This window comes from Microcaecilia unicolor, chromosome 3 (genome assembly GCF_901765095.1).
Source record: "Microcaecilia unicolor chromosome 3, aMicUni1.1, whole genome shotgun sequence".
NCBI classification, from domain to species: Eukaryota; Metazoa; Chordata; class Amphibia; order Gymnophiona; family Siphonopidae; genus Microcaecilia; species Microcaecilia unicolor.
Window position 1 is genome coordinate 514,427,488 of NC_044033.1, and position 22,454 is coordinate 514,449,941.

The window sequence follows — 22,454 nt, forward strand, 5'->3', positions numbered from 1 at the left end:
ATAAGGTTATTGATACTTTGTAGTGTGATGTGGTGCCTGCGATGAGTTGATTCTTGTCTTTAGCATCTAAGCCTGTCTCCTCAACATAACACACTTCATCTTTTCTACATTGAATATTGAGGAAGAGAATGAGCAGGATACTCTTCTGTTGAATGTTTTTCTCATGTATGTAACTGCAGGGCCCTATAACATGTTCTGGCACAGCTTGCAGCTTGGTATATTACAGGTACTTGAGCCCTTCTGGTCTTTCTGAGCTTCTGTTGGGAGCTTGCATTACACTAATATTTGCTTCAGAATGGGTGAGTGTCAAGAAGTCAGAATTGACGGAGCTGGGAACATCTCTTTCAGTAATTCATCCTCTTGAAGTAGTGGCTGTAGCAGACCATACTGCAGAAGAGCGAGCTAATCCTTCTGTGCCTCCCCAGATGTGGCATTAAAGCCCCAGTACCAGTGGTGAAGCTACGTGGGGCCACGGGGGCCTGGGCCCCCATAGATTTGGCCCTGGACCCCCTGCCGACGACCCCTCCCCCCCCGCCGCGGGCTACCTTTGCTGGCAGGGGACCCCAACCCCCGTCAACCGAGGTCCTCTTCTTCCGGCGCAAGGCCTCGTTCTGTTTTGGAGTCTGACATCCTGCACGTTGTTGGCAGATCTGCAAGGCTTCGTTCTGTTTCTGTGAGTCTGATGTCCTGCATGTACAACGTGCAGGACGTCAGACTCAGAAACAGAATGAAGCCTTGCACCGGAAGAAGTGGACCTTGGCTGGCGGGGATTGGGGTCCCCCGCCAGCAAAGGTAGGCGCCAGCGGGTTGGCGGTGGGAGGGTCGAGAGGGTCGTCGTCGGGGGGGGGGGGGGGTGTCAAAGTTGTTGGTGGTGTTGGCGGTGGTGGTCGGCAATGGCGGGGGGGGGGGGGCCTAAAATGTGCCCCCTCACCTCGGGCTCTGGACCCCCCTCCCGCCAAAGTTTGGCTACGCCCGTGCCCAGCACTGTGCTCAGCTTTAAAGTCTTCTGTGCACTTCTCTGTATTGGCACAGAATAGCTAATTAGCCGCTTTACCATGGTTTTAAATACACTGTTTTAAAGCAAGGCTTTGCACAGAGTTAGCTTGTGTGCAAAACCCCTTTCTGCATCGTGGACCCACAAAATTGTGTGCTAAGCTTCATTAACCCAGCGCAAAGGCTGAACGCAATTTATTGTATCAGCATTCAGTCAGGGTTTTGAGGTGTTTATTTGATGGTATCGTGCGGCTTGGCTGTGTATGATGGACTTTTCTGTACAGGAGTCAGTTTGCTTTCTCTATATAGATGGATGCATACAGCCATTGTTGATAGAAACTGTTGTGTCTAACCTTTACTGTGGAGTAATAAATTTTTGATTCTGATTGGAGGATGGGATGCATTTAAAGAACTGTCTCTTTTCCCTCCAAGTTCCATCAATATACTGGTGTATTTAGCAAGAAATACGTTCAAAAATGTCTCTTTCAGTTCTGCCGTGAAAAAGTTGGCATAAGTTTTCTACGGGATTCACTAAAACAATTTGACCAAGAGTGGCTAAACTTTTGCACACGGTTGTAGCTACATTTTATTACCCACCCAGGTATGTCATACTGCCCTTACAAAAACAGCACATTCTAAGGGGAAAAAATATAAACAATGCTTTGTTTGGGGTTGGGGAATGGAGGAATAGCCTAACACAGCAGTGTGCTGCCTGAGATATAAACTTTAGATTGTAAACACCCTGAAAGTAACTTGCTTTGAGAGCTACTACTGAAAAGACATGAGCTAAATCCAAATAAATAAAAATAAATTCTCCACAAAAACAAGATGTGCCTGGAGCTATATTACTGCACAGGCAGTTAGCGAATGGAAGTAAGCAAATAAATAAATATGACCTCTTCTGCCCAGTCAAGGGACACTATGCACCATTCGAAAGAAGGTGGCCAAAGCATGCATACATTAGCATACATATCAGTTCTTTCTCTGCAGCTTTGCTGTCCTTGGCAACGCTCTGAAAATGGATCTTATTCCTTTTATCACTTACTTCTCCTCCTTGAACCATTGTGTTCCTGAACACTAAAACAGTAAAAGAATAATGTTTGCCAGCCAATATATTCCATTCAAAGAAATGAATGCATTTCTTTCTTAGGCAGGCTGTCTTAAGTCTTAAACATACTTCTTTACTTGGAAACCTAAATGCTCAAGTTCAATATTCTTATCTCGCACTCACCTAGGGTTCATGACAAGACGGCGGAAAAAATACGTCCAGGTGATGTAATCCATAGCATCCTGCTTTGAAGAGATGGTCCCTGCAGCAATTTCTGCATTCAGATGGTCCGCGAGAACATCCAACAAGCTGTACACAGAAAATAAAAGACGTTTAATACGATCTCAGCTCATGCTCCTACTGCTTCCTCCAAGACCTTGATCCATCCCTGCTGTTATCACTACTTCATTTACTCTTGCTGAGCTGTACAACCATAACAAACATAGTAACATAGTAACATAGTAGATGACGGCAGAAAAAGACCTGCACGGTCCATCTAGTCTGCCCACGATATACTCATGTGTATACCTTACCTTGATTTGTACCTGTCTTTTTCAGGGCACAGACCGTATAAGTCTGTCCAGCAGTATTTCCTGCCTCCCATCACTGGCTCCGGCACAGACCCCGTATAAGTCTGCCCTCCCCCATCCTAGCCTCTCAACCACCAACCCCTCTTCCCCCCGCCACCCAATTTCAGCTAAGCTTCTGTGGATCCATTCCTTCTGCACAGGATTCCTTTATGCCTATCCCATGCATGTTTGAATTCCATTACCATTTTCACCTCCACCACCTCCCGCGGGAGGGCATTCCAAGCGTTCACCACCCTCTCCGTGAAGAAATACTTCCTGACATAAACTTTTGCTAAAGCTTAGCTCGAGTTATCTGCAGCAGGGCACACAGGAATAAAATGGGCCCTGCTGAAGATAACTCGAGCTAAACATTAGTAAAAGATCCCCTTACTGGGTAGACTGGATGGGACCCCGTTATTTAGGAAGCAATGTCTCCTATGGGTTATTTTTGCACATAAACATTATAATTTGTTGCCAGGCTGTCATCAGTACTATTCACAGGCAAAAAAACAAAACAAAACAAAAACCTCCATCATCATAATTAACAATATATGCCCATTCAAACCCCCCCCCCCCCACTGCAGATCCAGCACTAAGACATTTTTGTCGAGACTTTAAATACGGACTGCAAATGTCTGCCTTGATGTTGGTTACATTAAAGTAACTTTTCATGTGCAACGGATTCAGCTAAGATAAATGCAATTTGTTTATTTCCTAATGCTGGATCTGTACTGTTTTGTTAATTATGATGATAGAGTTTTTTTTTCTGCTTGTGATAGTACCAATGACAATCTAGCAAGAAATTATAAAGAAGCTGTTACTTAAGTTTGGGGCTTTTTTTCTCCATCTTTTTTGATAGATTGCTTGTCTTTAGACTCTGCATAATTTTAGGAGTTTGGCAGCATTAATTTTTGCTATGTTTCACCAATTTACATGTTGCTAATAAGTAATACAGTGTTATTTTTGTGCATACCATTACAGTATTGAACCTCACTCCTAAGCCAGGGTACAGTGAGCAGGAGCTCAGTCTCTCAAATTTACTGCTAATGCTCAGCTATGTTACTATAATGGTGGTCCCTTATTCTCATGGCACATTGTGAGAACAAGTTTATGCTACTGGCACTGACTGGGCAAAGCTAATAGGAAAGAGGAGGGAGACAAAGGTAGAGAGGGGGAAGAAAGCGATAAAAGGGAAACAGAGGAATGGGGAAGAGAAGAATAAATGGAGAGAGAACAGAGAAATCAATGGTGAGAAAAGATCAACAAATGAAGGAATGGTGGTGAGAAGATAAAGGGTTATGGAGAGAGAGAAGAAACATAGGCCCAGATGCATTAAAGACATTGGTAATTCCCGTTCCCTACCGATTCCATAGCGAATCGGTAGGGAACGGGAATGCATCAACCATAGGGAATGCAAATGAACTACTCGTTGTAGCTCACTTGCATTCTCCAGTCCTTCGGTACCTGAGTCGGAGAATTGGGACGTCCCTTTAGATTAGGCTCCTCTTCCTGGTCTCTTCAGCCAATCAAAGTGGGCTTAGCTGGCTGTTGTCAGCGAAACGTGCTCTGATTGGCTGAAGAGACCAGGAAGAGGAGCCTAATCTAAAGGGACATCCCGATTCTCCGGCAACCAGGAAAATAGAAAAATTTCGCTGTGGAGGGGTAAGTGGCGCGGCGAAGACTAAATAGAAGGGGGAAAAAAACATGAGCGCCGGCAGAGCAAAAAAAAAAAAATGCGAGAAAAAAGACGTCTCTCAGAAGCGCAGGGAGAGTACGTCCTTAAAGGACGCCCCTCACATGCGCTCCCTGCTTTTTTCTTTTTTCTCTTTTTTGGGGGCCCTTTTCCTTTCCGATTCCCTCACAGGAGCCCTAACAAGAGGTCAGACATCTCGTTAGGGTTCCTATGGTAAGGGAATCGGAAAAACGGTAGTGCATCTGATTATAATGGGCTGCAATGGTACTGCAGCTCATAATAATAGCTTTTCAAACATTTGCATTCCGTTTTCGTTGCCTGCTACCGTGGCAGGGAAAATGCCCTTAGTGCATGCCCGGGGTGCACTACTTGCGTTTTAAACTGGCTGGAACCAGTTTAAAACGCAAGTTGTGGGCTCGTTAGGTTTTGTGCATCTGGGCCAGACAGAACACGAGTGCACAAGAAATAGAGGAAAGAGTGAAGGTAAACTTAGGAAGAGAAAGAGGTGAGAGGAAGTTACACTGAAAAGTAAACAGGAGAACCAGGTAATGGGAGGACAGATGTGGCAGAAAGGGGAGAGAAAAAGAGCCTGAGCTACTGGAGGAAGGTGAGAAAAGAAAAGAAAGGAAGAGAAAAATTGAGATAGGTTGTTGTGAAAAAGGGTGGGGTTAAAAGAGAGAGAGAAAAAAAGAATACATAAAAAGGGAACAAAAAGAGAACTTAAAAGATTTGACAGAACCAAAATACAGAAATAAATATTAAAGAAAAATCAATTAAAACAGACCAAAGGCTATAAAACTTATTTTGTTTTTAAAAACTGGAAATATTTAACAATTCAATATATATCAACACTTGGAAACAGATAAACTTGTAAGCACATACACCCGTGTGTAAGGAGGAAAACTCAAGAAGCACCTTTTTCCAAAAACTGGGTCGGACAAAAGGACTAGGGCTTCTTCATCATCGGAAAAACCTCCTGGGGTTCATATCATCAAAATATCACAAAAATCTTAACTCGCAGCTTCTTCAGATTTTTAAATAGAAAATTACAGAGGTACTTAGCTTAACTGTAAAGACCTCAGTCTTCTCTATGGCTCCTTCATTACCACGGTCTGAGTAATGAAGAAGCCATAGAGGTCTTTACAGTTAAGCTAAGTACCTCTGTAATTTTCTATTTAAAAATCTGAAGAAGCTTAAACCAGTTGCGAGTTAAGAGTTTTGTGATATTTTGATGCTATGAACCCCAGGAGGTTTTTCCGATGATGAAGAAGCCCTAGTCCTTTTGTCCGACCCAGTTTTTGGAAAAAGGTGCTTCTTGAGGTTTTCCTCCTTACACACGGGTGTATGTGCTTACAAGTTTATCTGTTTCCAAGTGTCGATATATATTGGATTTACCTTTTCTGGAAACTGGTTCCCTAACTTTTACTATAATATTTAACAATTAACAGATTGTTAACAATATGGATTTATGTGCTTGTTAAGTAATACAAAATCCATACTAATTTGCTGCAGAACCCAAAATCTGTGGGGCAGAATGAAGGCAAGAGCTACAGCAGGAGACTAGGGAGCAGCATGGACTCAGTTGTCCTCGGCCACTGTAAATATTTCTTATACACAATAACCACTTCTAAATGAAAGAAAAGAAATTCAGTACCCATGGGGACTGCAAGCAGATTTTCTAAGGGAAACTCTATCCGGGATTTCCCCTTCAAAATTCCACACACAATAGCACCTACTTTAAAGGTACAAATGTGTCCATGAAATGCCCACACGGTCATTTAAAAATGAAAAGCCCTCCTATACGTTCCATCTCCGCACCTCCTTTTGGATGTACATGGAAGTATATTATGAAGAGTACAGGTGCAATTAACAGCAGTGGGTGGAGGGGTAAATCTCTTCCAAGTGTTGATTATGAATGTGTCTGGTTTATTTTAAAACACCTCTATAAAAGATTTGATGGAGTAGTTATCAAGCTGCGTTAGGGCATTAACCTGTGTTATTTGCCTCTTAATGCATGTTGCAGTGCCCTAATGCAGTGATGCTCCCAGGATGTATGATGAAGGGGCAGGCACACATCAATTATAGCAGTAGCTAAATTGCCCACCCCCCAGGGCAAATCAAGTCCCCCCTCCCTTTTAGCACCTCAATCCAAAGGCCCCCACAGTGGGCACTACCTCAGAAGTTAACCCTCTCCCAACCAAAGACCCTCCCCCATGGCTGGAAACCTCTTCGGGCCCTCACCCACTCCCACTTTTGCAAAAATTCTTGGTGCAGGCAGTGGCAGTCCGCAGTTGCTCCTGCCCTCGCCAGCATCATCTTCCAAAATGGCACTGGCGCTCGCAGTACAACCACTAGGGGTCATGTTTCCTTATAAGAGCCTATGGAAACATGACCCCCAGCAGCAGTAACGTAAGACTATCATAAACAGTTGCCAGCACCTTTTGGAAGAAGATGTCAGCAAGGACAAGAGTGATTGGGAACCGCTCCTGCCAGCACCAACAGAGATTTCTGCAAAGATGGGACTGGTGGGGGCCTGAAGATGATGTTATAGCCTTGGGTGGGTGGGGGGTCTTTGGTTGGGAGAGGGGTAACTTTCAGGGGGGGGGGGGCTACTGAGGAGGCCTTCAGATTGGTGGGGAGCTGGTTGGGGTGATGTAAGGTGGGGCACAAAATGGGCTCTCAGCCTGTGGGTTGCTCTTGCCACTGCTATGGCTAACATGTGCTGGTCCCTGTACCATGCGGCCTAGGAGACCTGGGCTGCAGCTTGGCAGCCTAATGCTCCCGGGCCAATGAATAGCGCTGCTTGAGAGGTGGCAAGTAGCATTATTCATTTGTCATGAGAGTCAGTAATCTGCGGTACTACACCACCACAGAGGTTGCTGACTCCTGTGGTAAATCAAGGTGCAGTAAAAGCCTAACTTTTCACCACACCTTGATAACTTCCTCCCTTAACTACATCTAATAACTGTCTTTTTCAGAGCCACAACTTCCTAGATGGGGTGCATGGCTATAAATGTGACAGCCACCAATTCATTTGGTTTTTAGGATAATGACTATGAATATTCCTGAGATAAACTGGCATACATAATTATTTTAGAAAGCAGGTTTATCTATATAAGCTCAGTTACCCTGATAATTTGCCCTCCAGGGCTGGATTTACGTACCTTGGTTCAGCTTACCTGGATTCTACTGGGAAAGGTTCATAAAGAAACTTTTTGTAGAAATCTTTTTTAATATCATGCACTAGAATGACAGCTTTTCCTTGGTCATCAAACTGAGGCCTGCCGGCACGTCCCATCATTTGAAGAACATCTGTGAAACAGAAATGAATCAATGAACCTGGATTTCCTTGTGCATACATTTCTCTGTAGAAATAAGAGAAATTCAAAAAGATGTATTTTTTTTCCCAGAAAAGGATTAACATGAACAAAACAGTTTTCATGAGAAATTATTCTCTGTATCACAAGCCTTTTGGTGTTACACAATACTACTTCAGGAGCAGCAATGTAAACAAAGAATGACTTAAAATTAGTTGATACAAAGGTTGACATCCTTGTCTGTTGCCTAAGGAGTGGGATATGCGGTGAAGCTGTGCGCCATGTACAGGCGCTGTGGAGACGTTGTGAGCAGGACCCTCCTGATGTCATCAGAGGGTCCTCACTGGGTCATCATAAAATGCTGCAGTGGCTGGAATTCCTTGGAGGTTGGCATCCTTGTGTGCTGCCTAAGGAGTGAAAAGTGTGGTGAGGCTGTGTCCCATGTACAGGTGCTGTGGAGACATCGCAAGCAGGACACTCCTGACATCTCTGGAGAGCCCTTGCTGGGTCATCATAAAATGCTGCAGTGGATGTGGTGTTTGGCCAGAAGGGGCGTGACCTAAGGGGTATGCCCCTTTGGAGCCCAGAACCCTGTCTGTTGCATGGTCCTCCTTCACTGTTGAGTACTTTTCTCTTTTTCTATTATGGGGAGAAAGCGCCAAAGCAAGGAGAGCGCGCCCGCCTCCAAGACTTTGGCTGGTCTGATGGATAAACATGTATTAGTACAATTAGCGTCTCAAGGGCACTGTAACATTGATGCCATTATCCTCTTCGGAAGCGTCTCTGAGTTGGGGGGGTCCCCTAAACCCATCTATACCTGTTACCCCCTTCCAGGTTCTTTCCAGGGAGAGGTCTTCCCAAATGATGACTAGCTCCCCGGCGACTGTTGAGAGAGCTGACTTTGGTGGGAGCTTCTCTAGAAACGGATTCTGCAATTAAGATTCTGGAGCCTGTTCGGCATCCAGTAATTGACACTTATATTGTGGCCAAAAATTAAGGATTTTTCCTGATGCGGCTAAAGCTACTCAGTCAAAATGTAAAAAAGTCTCTTTCAATTGAAAGGATGCTCTGGAACGAGGCAGAACAGGATGAAGGTGAAAGGGGATAGACTCAGAAGTAACCTGAGGAAATACTTCTTCATGGAAAGGGTGGTGAATTCTTGGGAACAGCCTCCTGGTGGAGATGAAAACTGTTAACTGAATTCGAAAAAGCTTGGGACAGATACACAGGATGTCTAAGGGAGTAATAGGGAAAGTAGATGGTACGGATGGGCAGACAGGATAGGCCAAATGGTTCTTATCTGCTTTCATTTTGTTTCTATTTTGAACATAACATTACACAAGAACCCTACATTACCTATGATCCACCCAAACTACACTCCTGAATTATATGTCCAGAGCTTAATTATAACACTTCACCACTCTTCCCTTATTCTGAACGTCTTCCTTCTAGACTGTTTAGTCTAGCTCTTTTTTGTCATCCTCTTTGTAACACCAATTGTATCTTTACCCTGGAATGGCGATGCCATAACAGATCTCTGTAAGCCACATTGAGCCTGCAAATAGGTGTGGAAAATGCGGGATACAAGTGCAATAAATAAATACATAAATAAATATGTGGGTGCAAAGAAATATGTACCTCTTTGTCACTGCATACACTTTTATGCATATAACCTGTGGGTTCATTTTATAAAACACTATTTAGGCGCAAAAAAATCTTTTATAAAATCATCTTCTAAAAAGCCAAATTGCTCCGTTTGGACTAATCGTCCCACGGCTTTGTTTAACCTTTTAACTAATATCTTACATTAGTTTGGCCTGTAGTTCTGTCACTATTCGACTTCTCCAATGCTGAAGTCACAGCTTCTGCAGAAGCCCTTGCTGTGGTTAAGTCTGAGAATCTTCAAAGGTACAATCACATCCTCTTTTCCGTAACTGTAGACTTCAGATTTAATTGGAACAAATTCAATGTGCTACAAAATCTATCAATATCTACAACACTACACACATAGTTTGCAATCAGTGCAGACAAGAGTCGCTGCACAATTTTATTTTCATAAATTAAATGGTCATGTAATGACTTTTCAAGTTGAATTCCCTCCTTGTTTTTTTTAAGTACCATGTTAAATATGTGATCCCTTATGTTACCCTCTGAGTAATATTTAGCTTTGTCTATATAAATGGATTTTCGAGCTTGACTACAGACGGTATTGTATTTGAATTTCAGCTTCTGAAGTTGCAACGAAGTGTTATGTTTCCTGCTGATATATTGATTCCTCTTTCCCATCCGAGCAGCTCCTGCTTCTTTAGTTTACTTTTACTAGCACTAGATTTATGACAAATACTCTTAAGAGCTACTTTAAAAATATTTCATTTAATAGCAGGTGAAATCTCACATACAACACTGAATGAAATATATTCCACAACTACCTTGTTAAGAAGGAGGTTAATTTTGTAACAGGGCATCTACAGTATGCTGTGAAGCCCATGAAGGGCACATGTAGTTACAAGTACCATATGTGCATAAGTGCAGAGATAATTGGCACTTACATGCATAAGTGTTATTCTATGAACTCATTAGCGCCTAATGGCAAGGGGACATACACATGGGCAGTACAAGAGCGGGGCATGGGCGTGTTTCCCACCTTTGCACGTAACTTTAGCCCGTAATAGCCCAAAACTGAGAGAGGATAATCAGTGTAACATAATAACATAGTAAACGACAGCAGATAAAGACCTGTACGGTCCATCCAGTCTGTCCGACAAGATAAACTCATTTTACATGGTATGTGATACTTTATATGTATACCTGAGTTTTATTTGTCCTTGCCATTCTCAGGGCACAGACCGTAGAAGTCTGCCCAGCACTGTTCTTGTACTAAAAGTTCTGAAGATTCTGGAATCCTAAAGAGTTACAAGATTCCGGAATCCCAATTAATAGCAACATTCCACGTAGAACCCCAAGGAGTAACATAGTAACATAGTAAATGACGGCAGATAAAAGACCTGTACGGTCCATCCAGTCTGCCCAACAAGATAAACTCATTTTACATGGTATGTGATACTTTATATGTATACCCGAGTTTGATTTGACCTCGCCTTTATTATTTGTTACATTTGTATCCCACATTTTCCCACCTATTTACAGGCTCAATGTGGCTTACATAGTACCGTAAAGGCATTCGCCAAGTCCGGTAGAGAAACAAATACAAAGGTGATATTGTGGTCGAATAAAGGTACATGCGTTTCAAGTATAGTGGGGGTTAAGGAGAGGAAAGGTTATATAGTGTCCATTACGATCTTTGGTTTTCCTGTGTTGCAGAGTGTAGGTATTTATGTTGGGTCGGTGGGGTATGCCTTTTTGAATAGGTAGGTTTTTAGTGATTTCCTGAAGTTTAGGTGGTCGTAGGTCGTTTTTACAGCTTTTGGCAATATGTTCCATAGTTGTGTGCTTATGTAGGAGAATCTGGATGCGTAAGTTATTTTGTATTTGAGTCCTTTGCAGTTTGGATAGTGGAGGTTTAGATATGTTCGAGATGATCTGGTTATGTTTCTGATTGGTAGGTCTATGAGGTTCTCATGTATCCTGGGACTTGGCCATAGATAATTTTATGGACCAGGGTACAGATTTTGAAGATACGTTCTTTGATGGGAAGCCAGTGTAGTTTTTCTCGGAGGGGTTTGGTGCTATCAAATCGCGATTTACCAAATATCAGCCTGGCTGCTGTGTTTTGAGCGGTCTGGAGTTTCTTTGTGAGTTGTTCTTTGCATCCCGCATAGATTCTGTTGCAGTAGTCTGCATGGCTCAGTACCATTGATTGTACAAGGTTGCGAAATATTTCCCTCAGGAAGAAAGGCTTTACGTGTTTAAGTTTCCACATTGAGTGGAACATTTTCTTTGTTGTGGAGTTCAGTTGGCTCTCGAATGTGAGGTTGCGGTCAATTGTAACACCGAGTATTTTCAGATTGTCTGAGATAGGGAGGGTGTGGTCTGGGGTGATTAAGGTTGTGGGTTTGTACGTGTTGTGTTGAGATGAGAGGATGAGGCAGTGTTTTCTCAGTGTTCAGTTTCAGTTGAAAAGAGTTGGCCCATGAGTCCATGGTGTTCAAACTGAGTTTGATTTCATTGGTGATTTCTGTTAGATCATGTCTGAAGGGAATGTATATTGTGACATCGTCTGCGTAGATGAACGGGTTGAGGCCTTGCTTTGATAATGACTTGGCCAGTGGGATCATCATTATGTTGAAAAGTGTTGGTGATAGTGGTGATCCTTGAGGTACTCCACAGTTTGCTTTCCAAGGTGGTGATATGTTTAAGTTTGACTTCACTTGGTACGTTCTGGTGGTTAAAAAACTCTTGATCCAGCTAAGTATATTTCCAACAATCTCGAAGTAGTCTAGGAGTTTTAGTAGTATGTTGTGGTTTACATGTCGAATGCGCTCGACATATCGAATTGTAGGAGAAGTATGCTTTTGCCTAAGGCTATTTCTTGCTTGAATTTGGCCAGGAGAGTGACTAACACAGTTTCGGTACTATGGAGGGGGCGAAATCCCGATTGTGATTCATGTAGTAATGAGAACTTGTCCATGTAGTCAGTAATCTGTTTGGTTACCATGCTCTCCATCAGTTTGACTGCTAGTGGAATAGATGCAACTGGGCGGTAGAAGTCTGCCCAGCACTCTTCTTGTACTAAGTTCTGAAGCTAACGTCGAAGCCCCTTAAAATTTCCACTCCAGCCCATCCCTATCTATTCAGTCACGATTAGGGCATAGACCGTCTGGCCAGCTCCTGTTTTATTTCCCAATTTCCGGCGTTACCACCCAATCTACACTAAGATTCCACGGAACCATTCCTTCTAAACTGGTACATTTCTGAAAATATGCTGCTGCCTAGAAAGACAGACTTATAGAAATCAACAGCAGACTGAGAACTTGGAATATTTTAATTGTTTTTATGTTGTGGCTTTGATTTAATTGTATATTGGAATTCTGAATTTGCCAACTTGGGAATCTTTGAATGTATGAAATTTCTTTCCTATGGTTATTTGCAGTTCCTTTCTTTTTCACTGTTAACAATTGTGCGCCACCTCGACTTGCCTTCGGCAAATGATGCAATATAGCAAAGTTACAAATAAACCATAAACTCACAGGATACTGTAAGTTGCATGTGTGATCTTAGGCACACTCATACCTGCATAGATGCCATTATAAAATTCGTGATGCCTAACACATGGTTACAGAATTGCCCCCAGAGGCACATTTCACATATAACACTGCCTTTCTGAAAGCTTGCTCCAAGATAGGAGTAACTTTACGAGTGTAAGGGCTGGTGGGAATCAGTGCTTCTTTGCACTTTTTTAACAGATTTATTTTATTTATTTATTTGAATTCTGCTCACACCTTTTTCAGTAGTAGCTCAAGGTGAGTTACATTCAGGTACTCTGGATATTTCTCTGTCCCAGGAGGACTCACAATCTAAGTTTGTACCTGAGGCAATGGAGGGTTAAGTGACTTGCCCAAGATCACAAGGAGTAGCAGTGAAGACCAGTGTTCTAACCACTAGGCCACTCCTCCACTATAGCAACATTCCATCTAGAATCTCAAATAGTGGCAACATTCCATGTAGAATCTTCAATAGTAGCAACATTCCACATATTTATTTATTTAGATTTTGCTCACACCTTTTTCAGTAGTAGCTCAAGGTGAGTTACATTCAGGTACTCTGGATATTTCTCTGTCCCAGGAGGGCTCACAATCTAAGTTTGTACCTGAGGCAATGGAGGGTTAAGTGATTTGCCCAAGATCACAAGGAGCAGCAGTGGGATTTGAACCGGCCACCTCTGGATTGCAAGACCGGTGCTCTAACCACTAGGCCACTCCTCCACTCCACAGCCAACCTGCCCTTTGTGCTTCCCTTTGCTGCCCCTGGGAAGAGTGATTTCTCTATGCCATAAAAACAAGCACTATGAGGGCCGTGTGCCTTATTATTAGGCACTGACAATGCACACAAATGACCAGAAAACCGGCATTTACGCACGCAAATGCTAAGTTCTATTTTACAGAGTGGCATCTAATGCAATGGCTCATAGTTTGAAGGTGGGCATACCCACCAGCGGATTCTGGGTGAACTGTGGGCGGGGTGCACAGTTAAGCGCACATGTTACAATGTAGGCGTGAGCATTTACACCAGTTCTATAGTTGATGTATGTGGTCACACCTAAAACACCAGGCTAGTTTTCTATAAGGAAGAGTAGGTGCCTGCTTTTCTCTACAGAACAGACTAAATAGGTCTCCTTTCATAGCAATGTTCTTCAGTACAAAAGCCACGGGCCAAAGGCAGCCCCCGGAGACCTCTGGAGTGGCCCCCATTGTCTGAGTTTTTTTTTCCTGTTACTCTGTCTCTCTACCCAGGTTATTATTATTATTAATTACTTTTGTACCCCGCGCTTTCCCACACATAGCAGGTTCAATGCGGCTTGCATAGTAAATAGAATTACAAAGTCTTGAAAGAGAATGTTACAAGTTGTAGTAAACATAGTAGTAGTGGGGTTTTCAGGATATGTAAATTGATTATGGCGAGGCAAACAAAGATAGGATGAGCAAAAGGAGAAGAGATTGGGATGGGTAAGGAGTAGGAAGGATGGAGAGGAAGAGATTGAGGAATGAGCATAAGGAGATTGTGAGACATGGTCAAAGGTATATGACAAAGGTTCATGACAAAAAGGGGAAAGTGGATGGGGACGAGTCACAGGCTTGAAAGACAAGGCATTTCTCAATAGACGAAAGAGAACGGATTTGGAAATGCTTACAACCTTGAGGATACCCCAATGAAATCTGAAGGCGGGCTGGTGGGGATGGATGTCACTGACACGCACTGGTCAGCAGCGTCATGGCCCCTTCGTGGGAAGAGATTGGTGGCTCTCCTTCAGCTGTGGCCCCAGCTTAGAAACTGATGAAGACCACTTCTGTATAGAATTACTCCATGTGTTTTCCTGTCTCTGTGTGTGTATATGCTGAGACACTTTCACAACTTTCTAATGAGGATGTAAAACGTTCTACACACCAAGGTCATGTATAAAATTACCTCTAGAGTCTAGAATTCTAGAGGTAAATAACAAAACTGAACTGGGGAACTTATACCCTCCCAGCTTCACGTTAAAGAGATTCCAGAATAATCTGATATTTACTATTCATCTCTGCCTGAACGAATGAAGACATAAATGAGGGGATCAGAAGATTACATTCACTATCAGTCTTGCTGGTGTTTATGGGGAGGCACTCTGGACCTGATATTCAGGCAGTTCAGCCGCTGTATAAAGTTAAGCATCAGAGACTGACTTTATTTGTACATTCAGCGGTGCTCGCCATTTAACTAGTGTTGCTGAATATCCCCTGTATTCTATATAGAATATAACTGGATTTGCGCATGTGCAACAATTAGATAACAAGCCAATCAGCGCTAACTGCCAATTAACAAGCAATTATTGACACTAATTGGCATGAATTAGAATTTACGTCCACAACTGTCTAAGTGATGTGAATAAATTCTAAGGCACAGAGCTGAAAAGGGGATGTGCATGGGCGGGTCACGGGTGTTTCTAATATGTATGCGCGTTGTTATAGAATACACCCGGTCCGCACCTAATTTACGCATTGGAATTCACATCATGTTTTATTTGGCGTAACTGCCTGTGACTAAATTTAGTTGCGCGGATGGGCTTTTGGCGTATTCTATATACCATGCCAAAATTTAGATTCATTCTATAAAGCACATCTACATTTTCCGTACTTTATAGAAAACGCCTAGGCATATTTTTTTTCGACGTTGATTTATTAGGCGTGATATATTGAATCTAGCGCTATATGCCTAACTGGCAACCATGCTGGTAATCCAAGTTAGCCTACTATATAGCATAATTTATCCAATAACACCCAGATTCTATATATATATAGCACCCAAAACTGGGCACCAATCTAAGGTGCGTGCCCAGCTAAAATGGCTAACAGGTGCCGATAACTGGGCGCTAATTGGTACCCATTTGAATTTGCACGCACATCTTGCTATGTGCCATTCTGCAACAATGTGCATCCAAATCCACGGGGGCATGGCCATAGGAGGTGCATGGGCAGGTCAGGGGCGTTCCTAAAATTTGCGCACAGTGTTAGAGAATATCGGTGATGTGTGCCCAAATTGGGCGTCAGAAATTACTCCTGGTTGCGGCAGCCCTATGTTCTGGCGCCAAAATCGGCTGAATTTGGGAGCACTGAATCTTACGCGTATTGCTTGGAACAGACATCAGCCCTATGTTCTGGCACCAAAATCGGCTGAATTTGGGAGCACTGAATCTTACGCGTATTGCTTGGAACAGACATCAGCAGGGTTACGAGAAACTTAAGACTCTGTCATCCAAACCTAAGTGGGAGTAAAAATGGAAGCCGTGGGGACAGCAACACCCTCAGCACACAAACAGTCTTCACTGTGCCAATGGGGACACCACCACCCCAGCAGAAGAACAGAGGAAAAGCTGTGGAGGCTCAACTGATGCCATCAAATGAAGAGTAGCCATAACTGCGGTCAAGAGCTGTAAGACTGCTGGTAGGAACCAAGCCATAGCAGGGTTGGAAAAGCCAATTCCATGCCTAAATAAGGTTGCAGGAAACTGGAACAAAGGGGGCAAGGGAAAGAAGAAAAAAAAGGGGGAGAGACTGTAAGGAAGAGGGGAATAGATGAGAAACGGTAGAAGGCGAGGGGCATAGAAGGGAGAGAGAGCAAAGGAGGAGATTGTGGAAGGAGGTGGGAAGGTATATTTGCCAACAGGCAGAAATACATGAGACTAAATTCTATGAATGGCACCTAAAAAATCAGCGCTGAAAAAAAATAGCGTATAGCGCTATTCTATAACCGGTGCTTAAATTTATGTGCCGTTAGTGCTTTGCACCAGGAACCACAACTACATTTAGGTGTAACCATTTATATCAATGAAACCTTGGTGTAGATCACCATGCCAAAATTAGGCACGAATCCCCTTTATTCTCTAATAACATGCTTAAGTTAAAGGAACACCCCCAATCTGCCCATGAATTTCTCATGGCTACGCCCCCTTTTTGGACACATGAGTAAAATTTACGTGTGGATCCCCCGCACCTAAATCCGATTAGCACCAATAATTGCTTGTTAAAAACCTTAATTATCGGTGCTGATTGGCTTGTTATGCAATTAAATTGTGCATGCCAATTGGGCATCTGCCCAAATTTGAACATGCAATTTATAGAGTTTGGGAGATATTGTCCAATGCCCACCTCCACCCTAACCCACCCTCCCATAAATATTCCCAGAAATACTAGACCTCCAGACAGATACAAGTATAAATACCATACAATTCACAAGACCTTCCATGAGTACTGCTCCCATCCTAACAACCAGGGGCGTAGCCAGACAACAGATTTTGGGTAGGCCTAGGCAAGAAGTGGGTGGGCACCAAGTGTTCTCCCCCCCCCACCACCAAAAAAAATTCTCAGCTGGCAGGAAAATGCTTCTTTCCACCTTGGCAGTGTGCAGCACACATGCGCTGAAAACCAAGCATGTGCAAGTGCTGGTATCATGGAGCGTAGCATTTTCATTTCCATCAGGTGGAAGTCTTCAGCTAGTGGAACTTGGGATCCCCACCAGCTACCGCTAAATGTGTGCTACTGTTGGGTGGGCCTGAGCCCTAATTAGGTGGGCCCTGGCCCATCCAGGCCCACCTGTGGCTACGCCACTGCTAACAACATACAATTTACCATATTTCTTTGGTATGCCTGCACTTGTGAATGAGGGGAAACACACCAGTGTGTCACACTGAAGGGATAATTTATTTACAAAGGACTTTTACAAAAAGACCCCAGGGATTAGGCATGTAAAAATATGCGTATCAGACCTGCATGTAGGAGTGTTCTGGGGCGGAGTTTTCACCACAGAGTGTGATGCTGGGAAAGCTGCTCCACACTGCCAGTATCTCTTGGAAGCATTTGGAAGAAACAGCAATTTTACTTGCATGTGTTTACAGGAACTTGTTTGTTTCCCCCAAAGAGCAGATCTCATGCTGTTCCATCTGGTAGCAAGCTCTCTGGCATCCACCCACAGATTTACATTTTTAAAACACAAAAAAAGTGCTTGCAAACTGTACATAGAAACATGACGGCAGATAAAGGCCATATGGCCCATCCAGTCTGCCCATCCTCTGTAACCCCCAATTCTACCTGTTCCTAAGCAATCCCACATGCTTATCCCATGCCTTTTTAAATTCTGGAACAGTCCTTAACTCCACCACCTCCACCAGGAGGCCATTCCACGCCTCCACCACCCTTTCTGTGAAATAATTCTTCCTCAGGTTACTCCTAAGCCTATTCCCTCTTAACTTTGTCATATGCCCCCTCATTCCAGAGCTCTCCTTCAGTTGAAAAAGGCTCTCTTCCTGTACATAAATGTCCTTGAGCTATTTAAATGTTTCTATCATGTATCCTCTCTCCCTCCTCTCTTCCAGCGTATACATGTTGAGGTTCATAAGCCTGTCTCTATAATTTTTGCATTCGACCCCCTACTAATTTCGTAGCTGCCCTCTGCACCGATTCCATCCTGTTTATATCTTTCCGTAGGTACTCCAAATGAGGCCTCACCAGAGACTTATACAGCGGCACTATCACCTCCTTTTTCCTGCTGGTCATGCCTCTCTTTATGCACCTAAGCATCCTTCTGGCTTTGGCTGTCACTTTTTTTTTTTACCTGTTTTAAAGCTTTAAGTCATCAGACACAATCACCCCCAAGTCCCGCTCTTCCTTCGCACACTGAAGCACTTCACCCCCTATACTGTACCGTTCCCTCGGATTTTTGCGACCCAAGTGCATGACCCTTCCTTTTTTGGAATTAAACCTTAGTTGCCAAATATCGGTCCATTCCTCTAGCTTTGCTAGGCCCTTCCTCATGTCATTCACACCCTCCAGGGTGTCCACCCTGTTGCAGAGTTTAGTATCATCAGCAAAGAGACAAACCTTACCAGACAGCCCTTCCGCAATATCGCTCACAAAGACGTTAAAAAGAGCTGGCCCTAGGACCGATCCCTGTGGTACTCCACTGATGACATCCTTTTCTTCAACCTGATTTACTGAACCTAACATTTGCAAAGGCTGCACCCTAGAAACTAATGTTTACATTAGGGGCTGTCTTTCTAGAACAAGGACGTTGTTGGAAGGACTTTTGAAGTCTCTCAAATTATAGAATAGTGCTTTTTTCAGCATCATATATAGAATCTAGCCCTAAATGCTGTGTATCCTATCAAACATATAAACGGCGAGTGACCGACTCACTTGCAAATGCGCAGTAGAGACTTCCCTCTCTGTCCCGCCCCCGCGTCAATACGTGATGACGAGGGCGGGACAGAGAGGGAAACTGTGCCGCCGAGGTTGATACCGCTCCCCCGTCCGCCTGCCTGAGATCGCCGCTAGCGTTCCTCCCCCCCACCCGGCCCGGGCCCTCTCTCCACTACTAAACTTACACATACATTCGCCGGAACGCAGCACGCACATCAGCTGAGCTGCAGTCGGCCTTCCTTCCTTGTCTGTGTCCCGCCCTCGCTGATAATTACCACTTGGCATCAATCAGAATTTACACGTACAACTTTCTAAGCGTATTCTGTAACATGATGCGTCTAAATTCTAAGTTGCATAGCTGCAAAGGGGGTGTGGCCATGGGTGGTTCATGGGCGTTTCTAAAACGTATGAGCATTGTTACAGAATACGCCCGATCTGTGCATAATTTAGGTGTTCAAACTTAAACCAATTTTTACTTGGCGTAACTAGTCGTGACTAAATTTAGACATGTGGGTGGATGCTTAGCATATTAAATAAACTGCGCCGATCTTTAGCAGTGGAGGAGTGGCCTAGTGGTTAGGGTGTGGTGGACTTTGGTCCTGGGGAACTAGGTTCAATTCCCACTGCAGGCACAGGCAGCTCCTTGTGACTGTGGGCAAGTCACTTAACCCTCCATTGCCCCAGCAACAAATAATTACCTGTATATAATATGTAAGCCACATTGAACCTGCTATGAGTGGGAAAGCTCGGGGTACAAATGTAATAAAATAAAAAAAAAATAATACTCACAGAATACGCCTAGGTAGTTTTTTTTCTATGTGGAATGTTTGGGCGCCATATATAGAATCTTGCCCGTTATGTGATACAACGACATGATTTAGTTACAAAAATTACACGCTATTATCAGAAGTGGAGCTAGGTTGAGCCAGGTTGACGGCGCGGGGGGAGCGAGAGCAGACTTCTGCCGGCGCGTATTTTCAGTGCAAAAAGGCAAGAAAAAACAGGCGCTGGCAGAACTCCGTTTTGGAGGAGCGGCCGCTCTCCTGGCGCCCCACCTAGCTACATCACTGGCTATTATACTTTTCTACATGGGGACTCATTTTCTAACAGTGCAAACAAACACCTTCAATGCTGCTACTACTATTTAGCATTTCTATAGCGCTACAAGGCATACGCAGCGCTGCACAAACATAGAAGAAAGACAGTCCCTGCTCAAAGAGCTTACAATCTAATAGACAAAAAATAAATAAAGTAAGCAAATCAAATCAATTAATGTGAACGGGAAGGAAGAGAGGAGGGTAGGTGGAGGCGAGTGGTTACAAGTCAAAAGCAATGTTAAAGAGGTGGGCTTTCAGTCTAGATTTAAAGGTGGCCAAGGATGGGGCAAGACGTAGGGGCTCAGGAAGTTTATTCCAGGCGTAGGGTGCAGCGAGACAGAAGGCGCGAAGTCTGGAGTTGGCAGTAGTGGAGAAGGGAACAGATAAGAAGGATTTATCCATGGAGCGGAGTGCACGGGAAGGGGTGTAGGGAAGGACGAGTGTGGAGAGATACTGGGGAGCAGCAGAGTGAGTACATTTATAGGTTAGTAGAAGAAGTTTGAACAGGATGCAAAAACGGATAGGGAGCCAGTGAAGGGTCTTGAGGAGAGGGGTAGTATAAATAAAGCGACCCTGGCGGAAGACGATGCAGGATGCAGGAAACAACTCCCTTAATGATTTTAAATCTTCATTTGTACTGTCAGTTTTATTTTACTGCATATCAAAGTACAAGAAGAAATTACTTCAAATATTATCTGTTCTCATACCATATATATATAACTATTGATAAAGTGAATGTCAGCATTCAAACTAATATCAAAATGTTTCTGTGTCAATGCAAAAAAAAGTGCATAATTACCTGTAATAGGATAATCCACATATCGTCTTGTTTTTCCATCATAAAATTCTGTTCCTTTTACGATCACTAAATGGGCTGGAAAATTTACACCCCAGGCTAATGTACTGGTGGCTATGAGGACCTGCGGCAGAAGAAAGGATTAATGAGGTATAACTAACACAAAGACAACTTTAAACATGCATTTTAATCTCATTAAAAAAAGTGTCACATACCTGGATCTTGCAATTCACAAACAGTTCTTCCACTGTTTTTCTGTCTCTTTCATGCAACCCAGCATGGTGCATGCCTATTCCAAAGGCAAGCGTCAGTTTCAGGTTTGAGTCCTTCAGTGTCCCAATAACGTCATTCATCTAAAATAGAAAAAAATAAGCAAACAGCTAATATTTTATCACAGTGACTAATGCAGAAACACCTTGTTTAGGCAAATAATGTAAAGGTAGATAATGTGCTCTTCCGGTCTTTGAGCAGGGACTGTCTTTCTTCTATGTTTGTGCAGCGCTGCGTATGCCTTGTAGCGCTATAGAAATGCTAAATAGTAGTAGTAGTAGTCTCTTGTAACCAGAGCTAATATTGTGATGTCATAATGCCTCAGGCCACCAATAAGAGCCAACCTCATCAGTGATGTCACAATGGCTTGATTGTCCTATACTTGGCTCACTTTTATTACATAGCTCTTTGAGCAGGGACTGTCTTTCTTCTATGTTTGTGCAGCGCTGCGTACGCCTTGTAGCGCTATAGAAATGCTAAATAGTAGTAGTAGTAGTCTCTTGTAACCAGAGCTAATATTGTGATGTCATAATGCCTCAGGCCACCAATAAGAGCCAACCTCATCAGTGATGTCACAATGGCTTGATTGTCCTATACTTGGCTTACTTTTATTACATAGCTCTTTGAGCAGGGACTGTCTTTCTTCTATGTTTGTGCAGCACTGAGTACGCCTTGTAGCGCTATAGAAATGCTAAATAGTAGTAGTAGTAGTCTCTTGTAACCAGAGCTAATATTGTGATGTCATAATGCCTCAGGCCACCAATAAGAGCCAACCTCATCAGTGATGTCACAATGGCTTGATTGTCCTATACTTGGCTCACTTTTATTACATAGCTCTTTGAGCAGGGACTGTCTTTCTTCTATGTTTGTGCAGCGCTGCGTACGTCTTGTAGCGCTATAGAAATGCTAAACAGTAGTAGTAGTAGTCTCTTGTAACCAGAGCTAATATTGTGATGTCATAATGCCTCAGGCCACCAATAAGAGCCAACCTCATCAGTGATGTCACAATGGCTTGATTGTCCTATACTTGGCTCACTTTTATTACATAGCTCTTTGAGCAGGGACTGTCTTTCTTCTATGTTTGTGCAGCGCTGCGTACGTCTTGTAGCGCTATAGAAATGCTAAACAGTAGTAGTAGTAGTAGTTAAGTGTTGTGTTAGCTACTAATTTTGCATTACTGGTGGGTGAAATTTATCTTGCAAAAAATCATTTCCCACTGCCCATTATTAAAATATCATGTGTGACTTTAGCCATCCTTTAAATATGAGTAATTTACTGTGTGAAAGAGCTGAATATTTTAGCAGCTTTCCTTAGCCATTTTAAATC

General features: G+C 43.2%; 1 protein-coding gene across 1 annotated transcript in view; it reads right to left on the reverse strand.

The window, feature by feature from the left end:
• LOC115467300 (activating signal cointegrator 1 complex subunit 3-like) overlaps positions 1–22,454 on the reverse strand; it is a 689,265-nt gene that overhangs the window by 193,540 nt on the left and 473,271 nt on the right. The window contains 4 exon segments of the mRNA XM_030199160.1: positions 2,225–2,350; positions 7,483–7,615; positions 20,862–20,982; positions 21,074–21,211. Of these exon segments, the coding sequence (XP_030055020.1) occupies positions 2,225–2,350; positions 7,483–7,615; positions 20,862–20,982; positions 21,074–21,211 (518 nt within the window).